The 19,564-nt window shown below is 31.4% G+C and overlaps 1 protein-coding gene across 1 annotated transcript in view; it reads right to left on the bottom strand.

Annotated features, from left to right (window-relative positions):
* LOC118188284 (twitchin-like) overlaps positions 1-18,822 on the bottom strand; it is a 384,165-nt gene extending 365,343 nt beyond the window's left edge. Inside the window, exons 1-2 of the mRNA XM_085813574.1 lie at positions 17,451-18,822; positions 11,480-11,498 (exon numbers count right to left, since the gene is read on the bottom strand). Coding sequence (XP_085669700.1) covers positions 11,480-11,498; positions 17,451-17,760 — 329 coding nt within the window. The 5' untranslated portion in view covers positions 17,761-18,822. The remainder of the gene's footprint in view (positions 1-11,479; positions 11,499-17,450) is intronic.
* Between the last annotated feature and the right edge of the window lie 742 nt (positions 18,823-19,564).

Below are 19,564 nucleotides of genomic sequence, written 5' to 3'. Positions count from 1 at the left end.
ACAATTTCAGAATTAAATCCATGATATGCATGAATTGCCAAAATAATTACTTTTATAATAAAGAAGATTAGGCGTAAACAGTCTACAATCTCAGCAATGCATCTGCGAAAAATTTCCATTCATACTTTTAAGTTTCTCCTTTGATAATAAAAATGATAATTCCATTATCAAATGCAAATCTTGAAATGAAACTGCAAGTTTTTGTTGGGAAATTTCGTTATAAGTTTTAACACAATCTATTTTTAGGTGTCTTTATAGACTGTCATTTCGAAATTGATATAATGCAAACAATAAGAAATTAAGTTTAGAATAAGAGTTTTTTTTTTTTGCTTTATTCAATGATTATTTTGCTTAATGGCGATTGGAGCACATAGCCTAAATTGTAATAATTACTGTAATATATTAAAATAAATTTTTGTATCGAAATTGAGGCTTAAATTAGAGTTCTTGTATCCTATAAATGTAAATAAAATTTTCTTCTATAGACTGAAGGAAATGTGAGTGCTGTCACCTCAATAAACCGTTCCAGTATTTTCCATAAACTCATTACTAAACTTTTACTCTGAATTGCAGAAAACAGACTTCATGAAAGAACACATCAAGGATAATAATTGTCATTGAACTTCAATTCAACTTTTTCGAACATTTATGTTTCAATCTAGAACCTTGTAAATTAGTGAGACTACTTTAGAGGACAATCAGGACTCGGTAGCAGGATATTTTACGAAACAGAACCCTGCGGGGGTGTACCCTCTAAATGACACCACCAGAAATTTTATTTTTTTAACTCTGGAAATCTATTTCTGTTTCTTGGACGAAGCTGTGATATTTTTCGCTTTCTTTGCTTGACATCCCATTTTACAGGTGTGCAGCAGAAAGAAGAAAGAAGACAAACATATTTAGAGATGGGAAGATAAACTTGAAATGACAGAAACTGAAATTCTAGGATTTGAGATTTGAATTAAAGCTGTTAAAAGACGACGAAAAAAAGGTAACTAAAATAGGTGACTAAACAAACGAACTTAATGTAATGCAATTGTATTTAACCCTTAGACGTGTAGTTATATGAGAAATGTTTTTATAAACATTCTATATATTGGAAAATGATTTGAAGTTTTTGTGAGATTTTTATGATTAGATTAGAAGCTGCATAGCCCAGAAATACCAAATAAAATTTAAACAAATACTACAGCTACAACTGCATGAATGAATGAAAATGGTTGCAAATATTAGTTTATTTTATTATTTACTATTATAAAATACAGAAACTCTATTAAAAAATATTTATTTTTTATCTCTGTTTTAAGAAATGCGCATAAAAGTTACAGTATTTGATACAATATACGATAGTAATGATAGAGATACACAGAGATGCATGATTCAGAAGACAATAGTTATTGATAAATAGAAACACTGCTGTAAACACATTTTCATACCCTTAAGAGTTTCTTAAAAACCTTGTACTTTTCTGCTCTATATTGCAAGAACGCTGTATCTAACACATCGGCCGGTTACGTTACGTAAGGCCTACGACTATTAGGACTATGTTTCTTGAGGATAGTTCTATGTTTCTTGAGAACATCAAAAATTTCTTTTTTTATTATTAAATCCAGACGGAAAAAGTAGTAACATAAAAGTACAAGAAAAAAATGGGTAATGATATATTATTGAAGAATATAAACACTTAAAAATGTCTTTCAGCATCTGGACCTATCATAAACAGACGTCTTTATTTCCGATGAGGTATTTTTATTGACATCTTGCAGTACACTTTAGAATGTGATGCCTACCTGGCAATTCTGTAAGTCCATATAGTGTAACAAATGGGTTCGAGGCATTTTCAAACGAAAGATATAGAAAAATAAGTCAATTGTGGCCTGTTAAAACTTAAGTATTCTGCATGTACATAAGTCGGTGATTTCTTCTGGGACTTCACACTTCTGCCCTTATATACCATGCAGGTTTGTTTCTTCAGTTCAATTCATGATTTGCCATTACTTTTTTCATTTTTTTTTACTATAGTTATACTCGATTGTGTAAATTATAAGTATAATCGATTGTGTAATTCAGTAAATGATAAATTGTAAAATCATTTCCCTGATTTTTGGAGGCTTCTCTTTATTTTTCAAGAGTCATTCTCTTACACTGCTTTGCCGGCATTTTTTCTCTCAAAATATTTTGATTGTCGCATATTTTAATTATTTAAATAAGTTTTAAAACTTTGTTGTACCAATATAACAGAAAAAAATTAACAGATAAATAATGCAGAAATGATGCAGATTGTTTACGATTATTCGGGTTTGGAACCAGACACACAGTCTGAAACTTCTGTAAAATGATTCCGACAGCTTCAAAAGTTCACGTATTAATGATTCTAGCAATGGAACTAATTTAAATGATCATATCCAAGTAAGAAAGGTTTACAAAATTAAACGGAAATCTCGATTTCTCACACATTGATTTTCTTTGATTATCCTGCATTTTATTTGAAAACTAATATGAGTGAGCCTCGCAGAATTTAAGTTTCATAATGTGCGTTTCCATTAAGAATTAAATTTTCTTGCTGCTGTTATTCAGAAAACAAACCGTATTGATGAAAAATGTTCAAATTATATTTTCTAATGCATTCCAGAATTGCATAATAAAAACAAGGACCACCGTAATACTGTAAAAGGAACACGAAACGAATACGGTTACGAATACGGAAATATACGGTTAAGTTGCATTATAAGGGACGGATACGGTTACAGTTACATCTAGGGATCAACTGCAGTTATTCATTTACAATGCAAATTGCAGTTATACAAGGACGGTACTTCTCGCGAAATTTGGCGACAAAAATTAGTCACCAGAACCATTGCCAACTTGGCGATATTTTGCCGATATAGCAAGATAACCATTTACCTCAATGTTAAATAGACTTGCCCTTGTAGTCGTACTTTTCTAGCTAAGCTCTGTTTTTGAGGGCTTTCGTGTTACATTATGCAAAAGATACTACAAATTTAAGCAAAATTTTACTGAAATTATTTGCTTATACACAGATTAGTGTTATAAAAAGTAACACTAATTAAAACTTTTAGTTAAAAAAAATGTGAAAAACTGCTAGACCGCACTCGGATAAAAAAATACTTAATTGGTTAGGAATTTAAACAGCGCCTCTGTGTCAGACGAAATGAATTGGGATGACTAGAAAATTAAGGAATACTACCCAGGATTGAAAAGTACTGGAACTTTAAAGTAATAGGTAGTAGTGTAGGGTTCTGTTATTTTTACTAATAGTTATTTTAATTTATTAACCTTTTCTTTCTTCTCTTATTCCCCTCACATTTCCTCGCCAGTATGTAAATCAGTTAGGATGAACGAGAGTGCATTTAAACTGAAGTAGCGAAACGTTTAGCTAGAGCGTGGTTTCGCTATTCAGAGCGCACGTTGTTAATTCTACCAACTGTTAAATTTTGAATCTCGGCTTCGCATTCTTGCCGCCAAATTATTATCTCGCCGGTATAGGTTTCTGAGTCAACCTGCTATATTAAAACAACTTTTGTAATGTTGCATTATGTGTTTAGTTTTTTTTTTTTTTTTTTTTTTTTTTTTTTTTTTTTCTGTTCTGTAATTTAACACTATATGTTTAATTTCTCACCGCAAGTGGTCGGTGACTGGGTAAGCACATAAATCCGTGCCGTCTGTAAACTACTGTGTTAAAAAAATGGGTCTTTTACACCCTCCCTTGTGATATTCATTTTTGAGTTTTTGCGGGAAGTCGCAGTTTAGGCTTTTAAGTAGATCCAGTTAAGAAGACTAGACCGCACAGTACTTTAAGTGAAACATTTTCGACAAACAACGCAATTGTGAGGAAACGTAGTGTAAAAACTGGATCACTCAACCACTTTTCTTTGGAAGCAAATATGCGGGCGAATTTTTTATAATGAAATAGACTGACGTACCTAATCCCTGGGAAGGTCAATTGTAAATATCATTACTAGACAGTTGTGGATTTCGGTTTAACTATGCACATATATAATGTTGCGTTCTACTGGTTCGTGGATTTGGAGTAACTGACGAAAACATGTGATGAAAAATCAAAACATAATTTATTCGCCAGTATTATACAGAACGGTTCCAGATACAGGTTAAGAGCCATCGAAAAACTACGATAAACACGCTGAAGCAATCAGCAACACAGCCTTTAGGTTACACCGGTGAAGACAGCTTCACGGCAAAGCACTAAAGTACAGTTCCCGACTCGGTTTGGTCGATCTCAAGCTAACCTCTGAACTCAAGACATTACTACTGAACTCAAGGTTCGCTTCTACTCCGCGTACAGGAAGGTTATATATATATATATAGCTTTTAACCTACCTTCGAGAACATTCTTGAGGAAACCGCTAAGGATGCGTTCTAGAATGTTCTCGCTCCGTCTACAGCATATTGCCATTACTGTCGCCAAATGGGCGATTTGTTTCCAAATATGGAAATCCTGCTTTTTCCTACCACTTTCTGGCAACCCTAACCCCGCTTTGTGGGCAAATTATCTTACCGCAGCTCGACATTTCGTAACAATAATTTTACTTAGACGTTACGTGACTAACAAGGAAAACACAGTAATAAGAATATTATATGTATTATTGAATCACTCCCAGAAGAAAAAGTATAGTTTCCTATCAGTAGTATTTTCTGTTATGCTTTCTTAGGTAACGTTGTTTCATTGCAAATAATATAAAAATTTATTTAAAAAAATCTTGCTTAAAGCATTCAACAAATGTAGTGTTACAAACGTTGTATACTGCTCAAAAAAAAAAAAAAAAAAAAAAAAAAAAAAGGGGGACAGTGCTATATCTCCCGTTCTACTGGGGCGATTCACGAAATTCAAATTGCGTTCTTCATGCCTCGAAAGCGCGACTTAGGATATATATTAGATTTATATATAGCATTATTCTAACATAGGTATTTTGACACAAAATCGGACTTTTTCTGAAATAACATACCAATTTTTTTACATATTTCGATTCTACGACTCAAATTATGCCAGAATACCAAGTTTTGTAAAAATCGTACGAGTAGTTTTTGAAATATTAGCTCTCAAAATTTTAGCTCTTCAATGTTAATTGAATTTGGTAAATATTTATTTATATCTCTTTTTTTATTAAACTTTTCTGATTTTTTCTCTCACATTTCGAAATTTAGGTTCATTCCAAATAAAATTTACCCATTTTTGGTGTTTTATTTTTTAAATTTCTATTTTTAAATAATTTTTATAAATTTTTCGAAAAACATTTTGAATTATAACCTATAAAGGTTTTACCATCATCTTGAAGTAGGTATATTTTTAAGCATATCTGCAAAAAATTAGACTTTTTTATTCAAAATTTTCTAAGATATACACAAATTTACATATTTTCCCGTTTTGAAATTTAGCATCTTTTTTTTTTTTTTTTGAGCGATAATAACGCCAAATGTGGTCTATGGATTTTTGTTACACTGTATTGCCACAGCTATTTTTAACCTTAAATTTCAAGTAAAATTTTACAAAGAATTAATTATATGACATTTTTTTCCCTCATGATGCGTAATAAATATTTATTTAATACTATATGAAAAGCTATTTTTTTAAATAAATTTTTTAATATTTTTTTTAATTTCTCTCTATTTTTTTATTATTATTATTATTTTATATATATATATATATATAATAATAAGAGTAAATTTTTACCTTCGGCGTTTTATCGTCTGCTACTTTACTTCGTTTAAATCGAATTGTCTAAAACTGAGAATTTTCGTTTGATGTTTATTTGAATTTTATGACATTAACTGCACAATTTATTTCTAAACAAACTGATGCTTTTGAAGTGACTGAAAGAGCGGCAAGAAGTTTTAAAACATAAAAAATCAACTCATTTTTTATCCTAAATTGTATTTTTGTGCGTAGCGTATTTTCATTATTCTAATTTAAAATTCTAATTTAGAATGTAATTGTCAAGAACTGAACCCTAATCATCAGTAATATAATAAGTAATTATTACGTTATTAATAAATCCTTCTTATAAAGTAATTGCAAATATTTCAAAAAACTTTCTGTTTGAATGCAAATATTTTTAATTTTATATTAATCAAGATTGCACACGATATTATTTATTTGCACTTCAATTCTTAACGTCAGTTCTAGTAGGAGTTACAAATCAATTATATTTAATTAAGGATTGGATTTGATTATTTAATTATGGCAAAGCACACGAGGGCTATCTGCCTAAAGGGAGGGATGCCTTCGTAGAGGACTTTCTAAGGAAACCTGGCTCGTATACACGTTACACATCGGGAAAACCACGAAAACACCCATGCAACCAGCCCATTCGCGGGATTCGAACCTCGGACCGAACTACCAGTGATCAGCGTCTTTACCGCTCGGCCGTTTGTGGGCCTTTATGAAATGGAAGGCAATAACTTTATTTAAAAAGATTGTCAGAAATACCAAAATGTTTCGAAAAGTTGGATACTTTTTAATATACTTTCAGAATGCTTAAAGAAAAAGAGAACAAAAATAAATTTTTTCGTAAAATTTAGTATTTGTATTTTTTTTAATTTAAAACTTTTCAATGTTATGATATTTGATTCTTGCGATTTCAAAAATAAAATATTTGACTAAAATATGAATAGCATTTTAAGAAACCAAATGTAGGATAAAATTGTGTAAAGCAATGGGCACAATGATAAAACTGTTTAAAGCAGTGTATGCAAGTCATCCTAAGTTAAAATGTCGGTTATACATCTCTCTTATTTATATATATCTTTTCTGAACGGAACATTGAAAGGCGTGTAAAACTGTGCTTTACTGTATTTTCTCTTTTAATATAGTATGCAGTTTTCAAACTCATCGTAGTCTGGGTTACAAAGTATTCTTCCGAAAGAAACGCAGTTCAAATAAATAAAATCAAATTCTGGAAAATTGATATTAATAAATATATTTAAAATGCTCAGTTCGAAGGAATAAATAGAAAATTTTAAAACAATTATCTGAAGAGACAATGCAACACAAACAATTAAATTAAAAGTATAAAAATTTAAAAATTACCTAAAATAATAACTAAAAAAATATATATATATAAAGAAAACTATTTGAAAAAAATAAACGCTGCCCTTTATTTACGCAGTTCGAATAGGTAAATAGAAATTTTTAAAACAGTTATTCGAAAAAAAAACGTGCAACTTAAACAATTAAAATGAAATTCGAAAAAGAAAAAATTACTTAAAATAATAAGTTATAATTAAAAATATAATATAAAGAATATTATTTGGAAAAAAGGAACGATGGTGACTTTTTTCCCTCTCACGGGAAAGGAAACTAGGTTGCCATATATTAAGAAGTTCGCCAAGTGAAGTATTCTTGGCGCAAACTGACAAAGAAGTGCCAACATAAATTTGTAAATTTCTCCGTAAATTTCGCTCCAAATTTTACAAAATTTCATATTTAGGCGTAATTTGAGTCGTAGAATCGAAATATGTAAAAAAATTGGTATGTTATTTCAGAAAAAGTCCGATTTTGTGTCAAAATACCTATGTTAGAATAGTGCTATATATAAATATAATATATATCCTAAATCGCGCTTTCAAGACATGAAGAACGCAATTTGAATTTTGTCAATCGGCCCAGTAGATCGGGAGATATAGGATTGTCTTTTTTTTTTTTTTTTTTTTTTTTTTTTTTTTTTTTTTTTTTTTGAGCAGTGTACATATACGGATACTTTCAGTGAAATCATGTGTGAAATTGCTGTATTTTTCTGTATAATGTAACATGAAAATCTAATCTAGAGAGAGGATGCTCTGCCGAGAAAATAAGAATACAGGGACAAGTCTATTTAACAATGAGTAAATGGCTATCTCGCTAATTTGGCGAGATATTGCCAAGCTGGCAACGGATTTGGCGACATTTTGGTCCATCCATGTATCACCTTAATAGGTATAGTAATTGAGTAACTATAATTGATTTCAGATGCAACTGTTACAGTACCCAGCCTCATACGCCTTCCACTAATTTCGGCAAGTACGAGACATTTCTCGGCAGCCGTGTGAAAACTATATAAAGCCAGAGACAGCATCTGCTCTCAGTTGTTGTTGTTGTTGTGAGTTCTTAGTTCAGCTCAAATTCGGAGTACTGAGATATCTCCGAGTTAGTTCGAGGTCGTAACGCTTTAACCATGCGCTTTGTTTTGAGTTGTGTTTAATGTTCTTAGTAGTTTGAAGTGTAACTACTGATTGTACTCTGTGATGCTATAAAAACCTGTAAAAGTATTTCTGTGGAAAATTCCAGAATTCTGAAGTGTTAGTTTTGATACAACAAAGTTTATGAACTTATCCTCGGACCTGTGTGCATTCAGTCTATTACGAATCTATACGCACGCAACAATATTATTCCAAAGAAGCCTTTCATCCGTCTGTTTGTAGCAATATAAGTTTAAAATAACGTAACTGCTTTATGAAGCATTAATTTTTAGTAATTTCCAGATTTTGAATGCTGCAGATTTCCGTTTTGGATTTTCAATAAACATTTATTACAGTTAACACGGAAATACGAAATAAAGAGGTAAAAATATAACTTACTTCTTTTGTGCTCACAGATCATAACAGGAAGATTCCTATAAAATGTCTTCAATCAGAAATAGCATACCTGAGATATTGTCATCATGCGATGATTTGTTTATTTTTTACCATGAAATTTACGGCGATATTTTAAAATTGCAAAGTTTTTCAGCACATTATTTTAAACCATGATATTTAATACCGAGACGTTTTCTCTTTGCTTTCTTTCACAATTTGGAGGGGCGGGGTGTATAACGACATTTTCTTCCTGGTGTTGCTTTCTCCGCAACGTTTTCGTCCGCGATGTTTTCGGTGGACACAAGTTTTGCCCTGAATAGGAAAATTTGGGCTAAGCAAAAAAGCAACTGATAGCCTTCCTTTGGATTTTTACTTGTTTGGTACTTTTTCTTTTGAGTCAATTTAAATCAGATAAAAATCTTCAGCAGTTCAGCGCTGCAAATTACAATGGGTACTTAATTGTAGTTTTGCAACGCTACGCATAGTAAAATCAAGGAAAATAGTTTGAGTTCCATTTTACCGATTATTTTTAGTAAATAAAAAAAATCTGATGTGTACACCACATGACTTCCTTGTACGGAATATTAAATTATACGCATTTTTTCTTGCATTTCATTTAAACTTATTAGATTGAATTAAACCTACTTCGCCGACAGCGCATAAAACACAATAGAATAAATGCATTCTTTAAAATTCACTTTGTTTACCATAGCGACCCTCTGGCGCTAGGTTTAATTAACAGTATTATGTTTCGTTCATATTATAACTCAGAATGCACAAAATTTATATCATTTAAAGAATTATCTAATTGTTGCCACATGTTCTATTCAAATACTATAGCTAGAACTATGTATAAAAGAAATTAAGCAAACAAAACAAGAAAGAAACAGTTTTTCACAGACGATTGAGTATTTCTCATTCAATTAATTCAGTTTTCACTTCGCGACAACGCAAAAATACATAAAAACTCAAAATATCTGTATTAAAAATTACGAAGTAAATCTTAAACGCTTATTTCCTCGAAAAAATTCCAAACTTTTAAATTGTTGATAATTCTAAAAATATTGCATACAGATTTACTAAAGGCATAAAACCCTTAACTAGAACATAAAAACAACATAATTCAATCATTTTTAAAGCAAAAAATGTACAATTTACAAACATATAAGAGTAAAGAAACTGAGATCACTGAACCGGGTAACAGAGTGGATATATTTATAAATATATTTATATACGTTTGGCGCGGCCGATTGCAACCAAAATACGATGTGCACATCCACATGTTATAACAGTCCTATATACAAAATTTCAAGGTTCTGAGGCTACTCGTTTTTGAGTTATGCGAGATACGTACATACGTTCGTACAGACGCCACGAAAACTTCTCTTAAGAATTTATTTTAAAGCAGTTTTATAATTTTTTTGGAGGAAACGAGTCTTTTATTCTGTTTTTACGTACAGATATCACGCAAAAACATTGTTAAATTGCATTCGAAAGCGGTCAAAATGGATATTTTCGTTGAAATATGCTGCCTGAAGCTTTTCGCGATTACAATACTTCCTTTTTACTTCTTACAAGGAAGTAAAAAAATATGCGCGAAAATCTTTCCACTGCTGAAGGCAAATAATATGTGGTTTATCAATTCTCATTTAAGGATTTAGAAAAGGCTAGAACTTTACAATATATTAATATATTACGTTAATATTACACTCAATAATTAACATTTTTTTATCATTAGAATGCGGGCCTGGAATAAATGCTTTCAAAACTGTACTTAATTTAACTTCATTTGCTATGCATAAAGATCTCTTAATATGACTATATTATTATATATAATATTCTAGTTACAAATTATATTGCCAATCTCTTAAATATTAAGAAATTTATCGAGAGTAACATTTTGACAGTGCAACTCAAAATAGAAAATTTGCATCCGAATGCAAAAAAAAAAAAAAAAAAAAAAAAAAATTAATTTAGAGAAGTGACCCTTAGAAAAGAGGAATCTTAAAGCAGTGGAGAACAAAACATTGGCTAGTAAAAAAAGATTTTTTGTCACAACACAATATTTAGAGTAAGAAATATTTTGGCCTGAATTCAGACTTGTTATTTCACCTTTTCCATTGTTTTTGGGATTGTTTCTGTAATAGAAACAGAAGGCCCCACTGGAAATGGAAAAAATCTTTGGAAGATTACCAAGTAAAAGCTAACAAGTGGCAGATCCCATCGTGAATGAACTGGCGAAGAAACAGAAAAGAAAAAAAGGGCTACAAAAAACGCAAGTATTCGTATCAAATATAAGCAAGTTTATCATTCATTGCTTCATTCTCCAGAGACATTCCAACTTATTCCCATTTCTACCTTGATTCAATTTTTTCTGATATAAAAATAAGAAGAAGAACTTAGTTTTCCCATTTAGTTTTCTCTCGCTCTTTCAACTTTCCTCTATAGCGGTTTTTTAATTTTCTTTTTTATTGGAGAGAAAATTAACTTCATGGAAGAAAATTTTTTAAATATTTTCCTTTCTTCTCAAATAAAAATAGTTATCGTTATCAGTTCCTAAAATCTTTACTGTTGGGTGAAATTAAGATACAACTCAAAAAGAATTTCAATTTTTAAAAATTCCTTTTATTTGTGCATTTCTTTTCGGTACTCAAAACGGCTTAAATATAAAAATATGAATATGAAAAGGAAATGCAGTAAAAATTGAGAAAAGACTGAAACTTTGCATATTTTCTAAATGTTACGATGACTTTTTTTCAATTACATTAATATGATTAGTATTCGTAAGCGCATTTCAGCATACAATCAATAAATTAAACAATAAGAATAAGAGACGCATTAAAAGCAAATTATCAACTCACTTTCGAGCAGGAAAAAGAGAGATACTTACGGGCTATGTTCTTCCACAGCTGAAAAGAAAAAAAGAAACATTTTAGTAGCAAAAAGGAATATTAAAAAATAAGATGCACAGCAACAAACACCAAAAGTTTTAGATTACTGGCAAAATAATTCATTGTCATAAAAATAATAAAGTTTCAGTTTTAAACCAGAATCTTGTTATGGTTTTCATAAAATAATCATTTTCATGCTCCTAAAACTGGAATTAACAAAAGTTACTTTCAGGCCACTTTGCTAATCTAGTATACATAATGTAAACTTCACATGCAAGCTTAGTTTTAATGTGGATGGTTGGCAATATACTGAATCCGAACCATGAGTTCATTATATACATTGAACTGCGGTGCTTAACCACCAGGGTGCCTGGGCGCATAGCCCTACCCCTCATCGAATAACATGATAAAAGTTTCGAATTATGAGAAATATAACTGAATGTGCTAAATAATTAAATAAATACATATTTTTCCTGAAGTACCTAATTACTAATCCATACATAATTAACTATTTTTAACAACTATTTCACAGAAGAATACATGTACACACAAGAGAAACAAAATACGAAGTGCGACGCCTTAATGCCACTAGTAAAAACAAAATGCAATCAGGAGGAAAAAAGAACAATATACAATAAAGAATCTGAGCAACAATTTGCATAACACATATACAAAATTACTTATTACTAACATTTAGGATCGCTCTTGGGCGTTTACTGAAATTGGGGTCCCTAGTATCATAACAATAGTTAACAACCCCAGGATTGTCCAGAAGTTCCTGTTTATCATAAAATGCCCTAGATAGGCGGCAATAAAAATAACAAAGATCCTCTATTCTGAACTCTTTACGAATTTGGCTATTCCGAATGTACCAGGGGGCATTACATATCATACGCAATACCCCGTTTTGGGCAGCTTGTAACTGCCTTCTCAAACTTTTGCACGAGTATGCCCAGACGGGGCATGCATAACTAAGAATTGGACGCAACATGGTTTTGTAAATGAGCAACTTATTATCAATAGATAGAACACTGTTTCGAGCAATTAAGGGGAAGAGTGAAGCTTTACTAGCTCAAAACTTCCTGAGAATATGTGTAACGTGTGGGTTCCATGTAAGAGATTTACTGAGGATCACCCCAAGCTAAGGGACCTGCTTGACCCAGGGAATGTCCACACCATACATTTGCAGGTGAGTCGGGAAATTCTTCTTAGTAGTAAACAGTATGGCATGTGTCTTGTCGACATTCACTTTGACTTTCCATTTGGTCAGCCAAGTCTCTAGCGAGTGGATGTAGTGTTGTAGCTGTTGTATTGCTGAACTAACAAATGCACTTTGCGTAAGGATCGCTGTGTCGTCTGCATACATGGCTAGTGTTGTGTTGTGTGTAGTGGGGATGTCGTTCACGTAAATATTGAATAGGGTAGGGCCCAGAAGGGATCCCTGTGGAACACCAGCCCGTATAGGCCGGTTTTTGGATAATGAACCAGAAACATGAACGACAAAGTGTCTACCGGTTAGGTAGGATTTAATTATGTTTGTGATGTAGCCTGGAAGTCCCAGGTTGTGTAATTTTTATATGAGGGCATTCGCATCGCATTGAAAAACATCTTGTTAAACAAAGCAATGATGCAGAAGTTCTATCTCGTTGAGTAATTTCAATATTAATTTAGATAGTGACGTTAATAATGCTGGTTACATGGAGAGGTTTTTCATAACGAACAGTCCATTGATATTTAAAACTTTTATGCATAGCATAATGAGACAATATAACTGAATTATGCAGCTTATATAGCTGAAAGGTCGACGCAACATTCAATTATAGACCTTGCACGCTGTTTCTAAAGGAAAGCAGGCGTTAGAAGAAAGATTAGAAAAAAGATTAATATATGATGATATATAGATGATAATTAATATACAGATGATAGATTAAAAAAGATGAAATTGTGTAATATTTTATAGAGAAGCATAATATCTTTTTATTATTATTACTTACTAAAAGCTCTAATTACATGATATAAAGCAAATACATGTTATTGGAAAAATGAAAACATATTTGCTTTAACGTAAGTACACGCGTCACTTGTGTTACATAAGTACCATTGCCAAAAATCTGCAAAGAGGACTTCAGAATAATGTGTTTCAATTTTAGAACAGAAAGAAAAATTATTAAACTCAGAAGAAAACTTTAAACGCTTGTACAAATTACAACTAAAATTTTATCTCACGTCCTTACATAACAGCTAACTGAAAATGAAATCATTTATTCAATAGCATTCTAATGGAAACGTTTAGTAACCGGTCGTACTAATAAAACATTATGTCCTTCTATCAAGAAATAAAAAAGTATCAATGTTGGCAGTAACATAATCTTCCTTCTAATTTTTGCCTTCGTTTAGTGACATAAAATAATTGGTTAGAATCTTAAATGATACAGCAGGCTTTCTTTTTATGGCATTCTTTTAATTATATACCGTAGCAATGACGTAAAATTCTAGAAAAGGGGAGCCACTGTATTAGTACAATGCAGATGCTTACATGCTATGGAGAATAATGCTTCAAATAAAGAAAGTTTTCAAATGTCCATGATCGTATTTATTAAAGAAAAAATCTTCAGCACCCAGCGCCATATTCCACCAATTAAATTTATATTTCTACATGCAACAAGTATCATCTATATCTGAATTAAATTTACATTATATATGTGAGCATAAAAACATAATATTGACTTCAAGCATATTGCTGTATTCAAGAGGCTCATGTTTGACCATTTTAATGAACAAAATATACATAGGGTACATTTAAAACTGTACTTAATTTCTGAAACAAATGCATTAAATGAAATTAGTTAAGAAGAACAGAAAATTTCTCTAGCATAGGTGAAAATCTTCTGCTCCCCCCCAAAAAAAAAGAAAGAAAGAAAAAGAAAAGAAAAATACCGAAATTCCATATATAAAAGGATGTATTAGATATCTGTAGATTATAAAGTATCATTTAAGATTCTAATCAGTTATTTTATGTTGATTTTCTATCCTATCCCCCTGATTTCCATTTCTTGCAAGAGTGTAAATTTCTACCTTGCGCGATATTTAAATGAGGTAGAAAAAGAGACCATTTAAAGGAAGGTTTTAAAAAGTAGAATTAGAATGTGTTCTGCCTGCTTGAAGACCATGGTTTGATTCTCTTGCGATTAGTATTTTGCGGCGTTGATTTATTCTTGCCACCAGACTTGTTTACACCAACCTTAGATCAGAGCTATCTTGCGCGTTTTTGAAATTATGAAGCCGATAGGCTAAACTTAGTTTTATTAATTTTAGTTCATCGATTATCATTAATTTAAGCGAAAGATGTTGGCTTCTGCAAGAACGAGTTGGTGCCGATTCTTAAATTTTATTTGAGTTAATAAAAGGGCCCTTTACACTTTTTCCCTGTCTCTGTGGTACTTACAAGATACAGTTATAATTCGTAGATTGTACTTTTAGAGTTTTGGATCTAGTTCATATTACCAAAAACCATCAAACTCTATGAGATTAAGAGATAAAAACGCAAAAAGTGTTAAAAGTAGCCAACAATCAGATTATAAACGTCACATTTAAATTGCAAGCTTTTGCACCGTGTTAAGAATCAAAACCTCAGTCTCGTCAAGATGCTTTTGAGCTCCCGCGGACAGAAACAGATTTCCTGAAATTATCCTGCTCTTTGTTTTCCTCTTTCTTTTAAAGGTACAAATCAAATACTACAGATATAAAATTAGACAAAGAAATAAGCGTCTGTTTGGCGTATATTTCAACCAAGGCTCTGTCGATTTTGAGGGTAAACAGGTGCAGGTGAAATGATTGCAGATAACATAATTTAGCATGGTAAGGCAAACACACAGAAAGGGGTTTGCGATAAACAGTAGTGCTAAAATCAGATTCATTGCGGATTATAAGAATATCGAGGAAGAGAAGGATATTGTCAGATTCAATTTCAAAAGTGAACTGGAAAGTGTCATCTACGAATCGCGAAGTGAACGCGAATGTGTCACCTACTTAGTGAACCCAGAGACGAAAAGATAGTTCCTTCAATAGTTTGACCTCAGAATAGTGCATGCAAATGTCAGCAAATACAGAACTGAAGGGCTAACCCAACAGCTAATCCATCGACTCGGCGATAATACTTATTTTGGGAAATAAAACGAGTTTTACTCAAAGAGATTTTAGTAAGAGAAATTAACTCTTCAATTTCAGTATGTGTGAAATAGAATTCACGAAGCCTCGCTTCAAGACATTTTAGTGCTTCTTCGACTGAAGAATTTTTTACAGAGTAAATATTGTTAGAAAGTAAAAGAAAAAAATCTAGAAACATAATATTTGGCCAAATTATATATATGATCCTGTTCCAAATTAGAAACTATAGGTCGAAAAGGAAAAGGAATGTTGTGGACTTCGGGAAAGAACATAGACCCTAGCACAGTTTGCAATAGGTGAAATGAGTGATTTTTTAAAACTGAGTTGAGAGTATATAACAAAATTTAACAGCTGTTTAAACTTCATGAGATCAGAAGTTGAAGATTCCTTAGAAATCGAGCAGTATGGGCCTTCATTTATCAGTTTAGTGATTCATCAAAGGGGCTTTGTCCCTGAAGGACTATTGTTTTCGTTTTACGATTTTGCGTTGAATCACTATAAATGTCCGTTTTACTTTTCAAACTGTTTCCACCCAATGTTAGAGTCCTGCATTATATTTGAAGAAATTAAATCATGAAAAATCTGCGTAAATGCATATATATTTCTCGCATTGTGATAAAACAACGGTACATAGAACCAGCGAATTTTGAATGAAGTAATCCTCCTACGAATATGGGCATACGGAAGACCAACTTTGAAATTTGGAATTTGTTCTATTATCGATTTCATATTTTGTAAAACTTTAGAGAACTTTTGATTAACAAACTCAAGGATTTCAAAGCGAGCCATGGCAACGTTGTACAGAAAAACATTTTTATCTCCAGCGCGTGAGTCTCTGTATCGGAAATTCTAAAGATATGCTCATTTTAAAACAATTGTGCGATATTGCTGTTGAACTGAATTTTATGGTTTAAGTGCAAAGGACATATTTAATACATAAATGTAACACACAAAATGTTAAAAAAAACGCCCCTTTGGACGTGATTTAAAATATGAAACCTTTCTGATTTTTTATTTATTTTATTTTTACATGAACATCAATTTTAAGACAAACTTAATTGTATTAAAGTGCTTTTTAAGAGCGAGCCTGCGCCGAGTTTCGGTATTTCTTCTCGCACTGTTACTTGGAATAGACCCTTAAGACGTGTTTCGCGGTTTGAATCACTCTGTGATCAAATATGAAAACTTCTTTACAGATTTAAGTAAATAAATCAGAAGTATTAAATAACAATATGGCCTTGGATTCGTTTCTGAGAATGGCCAAAATAATGTTATATATCATTAAAAAAGTGATATAATTCTAATTTCATCAACCTTTGCTTTTCAGTGGAACCTTAAAGCTCATAAATAAATAAATTCTCATTAAATTGATAATATTTATCTTTTCTCATATGTAATATTTTTCTATTTTTTCTTTAAAATGAATTAAGAACTAATTTAGGCTCGATTATTTGATAGCCATGTAATCTTTCCACGATTTCGGTCAACATCTTTTGCTAAGGATATTCATTCTGATGATATAATCGATTAATTTTCTAAAAGAAAAACTAAAAAGTTCAATTAAAATAATTATTTCTATATTTAAAGGTAAATGAGAATATTTTCATATAACTATCGCAAAGGAAAACATTAATTATAAATAAAAGATTGATTTTGAAATGCGCTTGTTTAAGAATATCAAATACAAAATCTTGAATACGGAACAAGAAAAACTAGTTTCAATATAACATGCAAATAAAACGAAGCGTGTAATAAAAAGAATCCAAGTGCTTCAAATTAAATATATTAAACAGAATAACTAACCTCGGAAATTAGCATTGATAGAGGCCGTCGCATCTCCTTTCCTGTTAGACACACATACTTTATATAATCCAGAATCATCATCTTCAGGATCCTTAATTTTTAGCGCTATATAGAAACGATTTGCACTTAGTTCTCGTATTAGAGGGTCCACTTTGTTTGTTCTGTGCAAGAGGTTGTCATTGAAATACCAGGTAACATCTGGTTTGGGATAAGCCATAACAACGCATTCGAAAAGAATGGTTTCACCTTCATACTCTTGCCGCAGTTTCGGCTTTTGGACAAAAGTTGGAGCTTTCTCTTCGATAACCATTTTCCAGGAATTGTAAGAACGTCAGAAATTAGGACATTTTTTAAGAATTATTTTCAAGTATGCCTCAATGATTGTTAGACTTTATGGAGCTGAAATTGATGGCTCTTTGCGCATTAGATTCATTCATCGTGTCTTTTAAGAACCCAAAAAATTTATCTGCGAAATTTATCGAACAAGAATAAAAAAAAAATGGTTAGAAAGATATAAATTCTAAGCATGTTTTATTTCCAGATGCAAAAGATATATTTTTCTCGGTGATCATATTCTTTTATAAATATCTGAAAATAGAGCCAAGAAGTACTTTCCTTGACGACTATTAGACAGTACTTTAATAAATATTCCACATTGCTACAATTATTAAGCAATGGTTCTATAAGATTATTGACAATATCATGCAAAATAAACTGTTTTTTAAACAAATATATTTCAGTAGACTCTGCAGTTTGTAAAACTGCCGATCAAGTGACTATATTTTAATCAAATATGAAATTAGTTTTCCTGAAAAGAAAGAACTAAATCTGAAGGCTATAAAAATTTACGTAATTGTATTTCAGTTGAATATGCGACAAGAAAAACCGTCCGTCGAGTAAACATATTAGATTCGAATCTCAGGTATTTTTTCACAAAGATGTATAAACAGAATTCCATAAATCACTTACTCAGCCAATGCGTATATCCCAATAAAAAGCAACTGAAAAAAACTCTTCACCAATATTGAAATAGACAAACACCGTTCAGAACAGAAACTCAATAAAGATAAGCAAAAATAAAAGAACTTTTTGATGCATATCTATACAGATTCAATAACCAGCATTTTTGTTCCGTTCATTAAAATGCATTTACTTCGTGCTAAAATCCACTTGATTTGCAATTATTTTGATTAATTTTGAATTGCTTGCGATAAAATAAAATCTTTCTGGTACAAACATCTACCCGTGGACATCGTAAAGATCCATGCAGTGACCGGAAATTCTTTAAGATCCGAAAAGATCCAAGAGAAGATGGTACAAGCAGCTAACTACGACTAACGAGACTTCTAGAGTGAAATTCGAACCCACCCTGAAGAATGCGGCTCAAGAACAAGCAGCGACTAGCAATGCTGTACGTAGAACAATGTGTGAATGTATGAGAGAACGCAGCCTGTTCTGCTCGGTTGAGAAGACTTGCTCTATTCTCACTGCTGACTAAAAACGGACTTCAAAGGATAGTTCTGTTTATCGGCGTGACGGATATATCGAGAGATACAAACAGAAGACGTCTGCGCTGGCGTTTCGAAGCACAGTGGTGCTTTTGGAAACCACAGTTAGGTATCTACGGAAAGAGTTGCTTTCCATTTACCGTTACCAAAGAGCTTAATTTATAAAATAAAAAAGGGCCAAACTTATTATTTTTAACTTTAACAGAAAGATAAAAAAAAAGTAGCGCAATAGTAACAGAAAGAAGAAATAATTTAAATTAAATAAAATATTAAGAAATAAATTTATTATGAATAAATAAATATGGATTAAATTTAAATAAACCCAGTACAAAATCTTGTGAAATAATGTACCAAATGGAAGGGGAATAAATTAATGGTTGTAAAACACAGAACTGAAGTTAAAAAAATTAAGATACAACTGGATTGGATTATACAGGACTGAAGATTAAAAAATACACGCATATATATATATATATATATATATATATATATATATATATTTAAACAGCATTTCAGCTTCTTTTAAACTGTAGAGTGTAATTTTTATTCACATGCCTAACTAAAAACGTATCTATAAATTTTTAAAAAAATATTGTGAAAAAAAAT

Source organism: Stegodyphus dumicola, chromosome 1, assembly GCF_044657685.1.
Source record: "Stegodyphus dumicola isolate Sdum_Otavi_A_Nest chromosome 1, ASM4465768v1".
Taxonomy (NCBI): Eukaryota; Metazoa; Arthropoda; class Arachnida; order Araneae; family Eresidae; genus Stegodyphus; species Stegodyphus dumicola.
The sequence above is the reverse complement of the archived record's forward strand: the minus strand, read 5'-3'. Positions and strand labels throughout refer to the sequence as shown.